General features: G+C 61.1%; 2 protein-coding genes across 6 annotated transcripts; both read left to right on the top strand.

Annotated features, from left to right (window-relative positions):
- Nucleotides 1-481: 481 nt before the first annotated feature.
- Nucleotides 482-1,765, top strand: LOC124233194 (interferon-induced transmembrane protein 1-like). Its single transcript, XM_046650350.1, has 2 exons — nt 482-829; nt 1,419-1,765. Exons 1-2 carry the CDS (start codon nt 581-583, stop codon nt 1,611-1,613), a joined length of 444 nt encoding a protein of 147 aa, XP_046506306.1. The 5' UTR covers nt 482-580; the 3' UTR covers nt 1,614-1,765.
- Nucleotides 1,766-3,750: 1,985 nt separating this feature from the next.
- LOC124233195 (interferon-induced transmembrane protein 5) lies at nt 3,751-6,075 on the top strand. 5 transcript variants are annotated; one of them, XM_046650357.1, is made up of 3 exons: nt 3,751-3,963; nt 4,566-4,863; nt 5,613-6,075. In XM_046650357.1, exons 2-3 carry the CDS (start codon nt 4,678-4,680, stop codon nt 5,823-5,825), a joined length of 399 nt encoding a protein of 132 aa, XP_046506313.1. In that variant the 5' UTR covers nt 3,751-3,963; nt 4,566-4,677; the 3' UTR covers nt 5,826-6,075. The 5 variants fall into 5 exon arrangements, with proteins under 5 accessions (XP_046506313.1, XP_046506310.1, XP_046506309.1 ...); XM_046650354.1 differs by lacking the exon at nt 3,751-3,963 and adding an exon at nt 3,973-4,119; XM_046650353.1 differs by lacking the exon at nt 3,751-3,963 and adding an exon at nt 3,973-4,239.
- The last annotated feature ends 833 nt before the right edge of the window (nt 6,076-6,908 follow it).

Below are 6,908 nucleotides of genomic sequence, written 5' to 3'. Positions count from 1 at the left end.
GCTGAAGGGCGTCTTGCAATCACAAGAACCACGAGGGCTGGTCCAGGTGAGTACCCCCAGGCATTGCTAGCCGATAGCCTTACCCTCGGTAGGTGGAGACGGCACAAAAGGACAACAGACTTCAGGGAGGAGGCGTGGGACTGCCCAGGTGTGGGCTCTGGGGGGAGGACTCCCTCTGGGCCTGGAGTGTGGAGTCTGAATGAGGGCCTTGTGGGGGCCCTGGCTGGGGAGAGTGAGGTTCTGCAGCAGGCTTGGGGCTGGGCTGCGGGAAAGGGTGGATGGCTCCCAGTCCCCAGGGCTCATCTACACCCCTGAAGGAGGAGGTGGGTCAGCAGAGACGAGACCTGACCTGACCGCCTGGGACAGGAAGCCCCTCTTAGACCACAGCCCTTCCTCCAACCCTGCCCTAGTGTAATTTGACACTCAGTCATTTGTTCCGCCCTCCTGGTACCCAGCCAATTCCCGATTTCCCCAAAGCCAGGAAAAGGAAACTTCAGAGAAAACGAAACTACTTGGGAAAGAAAAGGCCCACTGAGCACTGTCCAGCCGTCCGGACCGCTGCTCGCTCCATCCTGGCACCATGAACCGCACTTTCCAGACCTTTGTCAGTGGCGCCCACACTGGTGTCCCCCCGACCTATGAGATGCTCAAGGAGGAGCATGAGGTGTCCGTGCTGGGGGCACCGCAGAGCTCAGCTCCCGTGACGACCACTGTGATCAACATCCACAGCGAGACGTCTGTGCCCGACCACATCGTCTGGTCCCTGTTCAACACGCTCTTCATGAACTGGTGCTGCCTGGGCTTCGTGGCCTTCGCCTACTCCGTGAAGGTGGGTGGGTACGTGGGGGCATCTCCAGAAAGTGTGTGTCAGCATGTTAGGTCCCCACCCAGATGGCACCTGGGTTGTGGGGGGGCCTTGTGTGTGTGTGTGTGTGTGTGTGTGTGTGTGTGCGTGTGCACAGATCACAATGGGGCTGCGTGAGGTGCATGGCCATGGCCAGGGTCTGACTTTGTCCCCAGGACTCCAGGGAATTCCTCTACTGATCAAACGAGAAATTGCATCCCTCAGACTCAGGATGGGGCTCCAAGGATCTCTCGGAAGGAACAAAGGGACTCACAGGGAACGCTGCCCCATTGCGGGGGCGAGCAGCCAGTGAAGAGGCCAGAGCAGAGGGAGGAGGAGCCTGAGGCCTCCTGGAGAGGCTGAGTCTGTGAGGAAGGAGATGGAGGCCCAGATGGGAGGGCCCACGGGGCACGGTGCTGCTCAGGCTCCAGGGGACGGGACGGGGTGGCCCCATCTGGGTGAAGGGCAGGTGCAGGCTGCTCTGGGCAGGGACCAGGCAGGGAAGGACCCGAGTCACCTCAGCTGGCTCTCCCAGACCCCCTCCAGGTCCCTCTCACTGTGTCTTCTCCCCCAGTCTAGGGACCGGAAGATGGTGGGCGACGTGACTGGGGCCCAGAGCTATGCGTCCACCGCCAAGTGCCTGAACATCTGGGCCCTGGTCTTGGGCCTCTTTCTGAGCACCGGATTCATCGTTCTCATGGGATTTGCCTGCCTGACACTCTACCAGATAATTGTAAAGGCCATGCAGGACGGCAGAGGCTACTTCTAGCTGCCCATGGGCACAGCCCCGTCCCCATCATGCCCTGCTGGCCTCAGATGCTGGGGCTTTGGCCCTGCCCACTTGCCCATACCCTTTTCTACAGCAGTTTTTGCAGACATACCCGTCTACACCTGGATTCAATAAAGTGCACTTGCCTGTGACAGTGCTGTGTTATCGCCCTTCATGAAGGCTACCCTGGGGGAAGGGGGGGCCTTCCTGACCACTGTGGCTGGGATGGGGGTCACCTGATGTGGATCTGCCCAGTCTACCTCAGGAGGTACTGTGGGCCCCTCCTACCTTGGATGAAGCCCTTCCTGGACTCAGAAGGGCATGTCTGCCAGGCTCCTGTGCTCGTCTCCCCACACCCCTGTTATGTACCCCGAAAATCAGTGAGCTAACTCTAGGAGGCAGCTGGAAGATTGGGACCTCTAGGATGAGCCATGGGAGTCCATGGGGTGCCCCTCTCCCTGGGGGTCCCACGTGTTGGAGTACTAGAGAGGGACAGGTCCAGGAAGGTGGATCTGGCAAAGGCAGTCTTTCCCATCTTGTCTCTAACCATGTGGGCCTCCAGCTGACCTGGTGGCAGAACTGCCCATCACAGCAGGGTTGTGTCAGACCCACCAATCAGAGCTTCAGGTGGCCCAGCAGCGATGCTTATGAGGATGGAAGTGGAACATTCCAGATCAAACAGGCAGGTTGTCCTGACCCTGTGTCGTCCACCACTGCTTCCCAACGCCGGTCCCTCTGTTCACGCCTGGGACTGCAGGGGCAACCCCTTGGGACCAGATGATGGAGAAGGAAGGATTCCCAGCCTGGTTCTCCATGATCAGCTCCGTGTTCAGCACAAAGCTGGACACAGCTGGAGCCTGAACTCCAGCCCCCTCAGGGGTGGCCTGAACATTCCTGGGAGGGGAAGGGCCCCCATGGGCACAGCTGCAAGCCAGTGACGCTCATTGGGCACTTCCCCCAGAGGGACAACACGTATTCTGATGCCTCCAAAGGGCCTTCCAAGCTCCAGATCTGAGGGTCAGCAGTCTTTGCTGGACCTCAGTGCACCTCAGCTTCTCCTGCCCCATCCTGCTTCCTTCCTCTCCCTTCCACTGGGCTTGACCCCAAGAGCTATTAAATGTCCTGCACACGAATCTCCTTCTTGGAGTTTGTTGTCCAGGGAATGTGGCCTGGAGCAAACTTGCAGGGCCTTATTAGCAATTGCCATGACTTTGGATCTCACTTGGTATGAGGTGAGAGCCAGTGCAGTGTTCTGAGCAGAGAGGGGGACATGACCTATCTTCCAACAGGATTGCTCTGGCTGCCACACTGAGAGTGCCAAGGGGAGTGGCTCTGTTAAGCCAGCAGGAGGTGAGGTTGTGGTGGGGGTGGTGAGATTCCACCTGCCCTGGAAGGTGGGGCCAAATGGACTTGGTACAGGGAGCAGGGGGCAGGGGTAAGCTAACCCTTTTGGCCTGAGCAGCTGGGTGGGTGGAGTCACCATCACCTGTGATGGGGGAGACTTCGCCGAGGAGAAGTGATGGACTGAATGTTTGTGGACCCCAAATTCACATGTTGAAGTCCTAGTGACTGCTGTGACGGTATTAGGAGGTAATTAAGTCACGAGGGTGGAGCCCTTGTGATAACTTCTTATAAAAGAGACCCCACAGAGCTCCCTAGCCCCTTCCACCTTGTGAGGACACAGGGACCGCCTGCAACCAGGAAGAGGGTCTCGCCAGAACCTGTGCACACTGGTGCCCTGATCTTGGGCTTCCATCCTCCACAACTGTGAGAAATAAACCTCTGTTGTTATGAGCCACCCAGTCTGTGGTGCTTTATCTCAGCCCAACTGACTAAGACAGGAGGTCTGGGGTCGGAGCCTGAGGTCTCTTCTCGAAGAGTTAGGTTGCAGATCCCCCCAGCCTCCTGCACCGAGCAGGCACTTGAGGGGTGAAGTCTGGCCATTGGACATAACATGAGTCACTGGCACGTACACTTACAGCCAAGCATCCACTGGACCCTGCAGAGAGAGATGAGGTCAAGAAGAGCCCTGAGCTCACGCCCCCAAACATCTCTGGACTGGGGAGGGCAGGAGGAGCCGGCCAAGGAGACTGAGAAGCAGCTGTCTGCCCGCGAGGGAGGAGGGCAGGACCTGCACTGGGTCAGGAGAGCTCATCGCAAGCCTGACAGCCATGATAGCCTTGTGGCTGGTCCTGGTGGCCTCCCGCAGACCTGCACATGCCACACCCCCTCGCCTGCCTTCTTCCCTGCTGTTTTCTCCTTGCCACTGACCCTGCTGTGGCCTGTAGCCTCCCACTAGCACGTCAGCAGGAACTTTTGCCTTTCCAGGCTGGGCACTACCGACCAGAAGGTGATGAGGGCACAGCCTGAGCTCTGCGTTCTGGGGCTAGAAGAGCTGGGGTTTCAGCAGCCCTGGTCCTGAGGAGGGGGGCCTAGCCCACGCCTGGGGGGCTCCAGCCCTTCCCTGACGCTGAGGCAGCCTGGTACCTGTACCCATGGCCCTGAGGTGGATCTCCAGCTCCTTTTGGCCACGGGGAAGGGGGCTCTGGTGGGCAGTCTGCAGCGACTACACGCCCTGCCCAGCAGCCTTTGGCGGCGTGAGGGGAGAAGGTGTGCAGGTGGGGTGGTATGCTGCCACTGCACGCTCACCATCAGCAGCCTTGGGTGGGAGGGCGCCTTGGGGCGGGGCTTGAGGGAGGGAGGGGTTCTGATGGGGGTCCGCGGCCACTGAACGCCTCCCAATCCTTGCAGCCTTCCATGGGAACTTGTGCGGGTGGGGGCCGCTGGCGGAACGCAGGAGCATAAGGGGGCCGATGGGGGCTCGCGCGAGGGTCTCCGGGGGAGAGATGGGGACGGGGGCACGGGACGGGGCGGGACAGGGGGGTGGGGGGCTCGCGGGGGTACGGGCGGGCCGGCGCCCGGCTCCAGGCTGTCATTTGTCGTTATATTTAGCGTCGGCGCTGGCCAGCCCACCGTTGGGGGCAGGGCTGCGGGCGCTATAAGCGGCCCGGGGCGCCCACCCTCGAAGCGGAGTCTGCGCGAGGCGGAGACGGCGCTGGAACCCATGGACACGTCGTACCCCCGCGAGGACCCCCGGGCCCCCCGTAAGGCGGACGGCGCCGCGCACACGGCCCTTGCGCTGGGGGCGCCGCGCTCCCCGCCTCGGGACCACCTGATCTGGTCGGTGTTCAGCACCCTCTACCTGAACCTGTGCTGCCTCGGCTTCCTGGCGCTGGCCTACTCCATCAAGGTGGGCGGGCGGGGTGCTTTCTGGGGGGCTTTGTCGAGGGGGCCTAGAGCGTTTGAGGGGGCTGCTTGTAAGCTGGGGGCAGGGGAAGGGTCTCTATGGGGTTTGGTGGTCACTGGGGGGCTGCTTTATCAAGTAGAGGGAGGAGGAGGTCTCCAAGGGGAGCTGCTTATCAAGGGGCTACTCCCTGGGGACGGCGGGCTCTGCGCTCTGCAGCTCATGAGGGCGTCCCAGGCCGGGTGCTGCTCACAAAAACGAAGGGGCTGTCCTCAAGGGAATCTAGTCCATCCAGAAGAGTAGCGTCGATGGGGGGTTACCCAAGGGGGCCTCTTTCATCAAATGGGGGCTTTTCACATGCTGGGGGTCTTGTGAACAAAGCCCCCTACCTTCAGCTTCTGGGGGGGTCTCAGCACCCCAGAGGACTCCCCACTTGGAGGGTCCTTGCAGGCTGAGGCTGGCCTGGGATGGCCACTGGGTCCATAGCTGGAGTGGGAGGAGACAGGGGCCCCTTCCAGCTCCCCTTAGGCTGAGGTCCCCTAGGACACAAGGGCCCTTGGAGGGCCAAGCCCCAGTGTCTGGTTGGGGGCTGTGAAGGGAGTGAGTCAAGCCCAGGGCAATGTCCCCTCAGGCCACATCCCTCCATCCAGAGTTTGGGTCCAGCATGGTGTGGACCCAGTGGTTTCCTGGGGTGCGGGAGGCAGGCCCCTCGCCCCAAGCACAGATAGAGACCTGGCCCTGCCACTGGTTTGCAGGCCCGAGACCAGAAAGTGGCTGGAGACTTGGAGGCAGCCCGGCGTTTCGGCTCCAAGGCCAAGTGCTACAACATCCTGGCCGCGATGTGGGCGCTGGTGCCGCCGCTGCTGCTCCTGGCACTGGTGGTGACTGGCGCCTTGCACCTGTCCCGGCTGGCCAAGGACTCTGCTGCCTTCTTCAGCACCAAGTTCGACGACTCAGACTATGACTGACGGGCTGGGCCCTGCCCCATGTTCTGACCCAGGGCCACCGCCCCCCAGGGTGCCGCCCCGGGGGCTCCACCCTGACCCCACCACAGGGCCTGCTGCCCACTGCCCTGGCCTGGGCACCCTGAAGATCCCCTTTGGATCCCAGGGGCTCCGCTCTAACCTTAATGGCCCTGGTCCCCTCACTCCCTGCCCCGCCCAGGCCCCCCACCCCACTCAGTCCCAGCCTTGGCTCCTGATTAAAAGTGCCTGGTTCCAGAAAGTGCCTCCTGGGCCTTGTTCCTGCTGGGGTGGGGGAGGGCGTCTGCCTGAGGGGGGCTACCCTAGGGACCACCGCAGCCAAATCTGCTTGGACTGGCCCCCACATCGATGGTGGGACATCCCCTTCCGACCCCTTGGCTGTGTGCCGACTCTCCCCTTTGCTCAGGCTCTGGGTGGCCTGTGGCTTCTGGGGCGGAGGCGCCTGAGTATTTTAGAGTCAAGTTTGGGGACTTGGGCTGTTGCTCTCTGCTGCCTGCTGGGCCTTGTGGTTTGGTGGCCTGTCCTCCAGAACGGGTGTGGTGTGTCTCCCTGGTCCCGTGTGTGCGCCATCCCAAAGGCTGTGTGCACCCGTGTTTGTGCATGTGTGTGCACACAAGTGGGAGCCCCTGGCCACTGAGATTTCTCGCCTCGTCCTGTGTGTTCCTGTCTGGGTCGGGTGTGTGCTGACCTCCTCTTTTGGGTCGCTCTGTCTGTCCCGGTGACTCCTGCATTCCTTTAATTCTGAGAAGTCTCAGTTCTGCAGTGGGTTCCCTCCCCCCTGGATCAGGGGCTGGACACAGACACACGAGCACACATGCACGGTCACATCGTCATCCATGCACACATATGCCATACACACATGCACATGATCACCAAGCCACACAGACACACAACTGTGAAGAGAGGGGAAACTGGGGACTGAGGACATTTTCTGAGTGTCCTTGGTGCTGGGTGTGTGTCTTTGTATTATTCACTTCCCTTGTGCAGCCCCCTACCAGAACAAGCAGAGCATGGCAAAGTTGGGGGGGTAGGTTGCTAAACAGATGCACACAGCCTGTGTGGCTGGGG

The sequence above is a fragment of the Equus quagga genome, unplaced genomic scaffold (genome assembly GCF_021613505.1).
Source record: "Equus quagga isolate Etosha38 unplaced genomic scaffold, UCLA_HA_Equagga_1.0 160573_RagTag, whole genome shotgun sequence".
Taxonomy (NCBI): domain Eukaryota; kingdom Metazoa; phylum Chordata; class Mammalia; order Perissodactyla; family Equidae; genus Equus; species Equus quagga.
The sequence above is the reverse complement of the archived record's forward strand: the minus strand, read 5'-3'. Positions and strand labels throughout refer to the sequence as shown.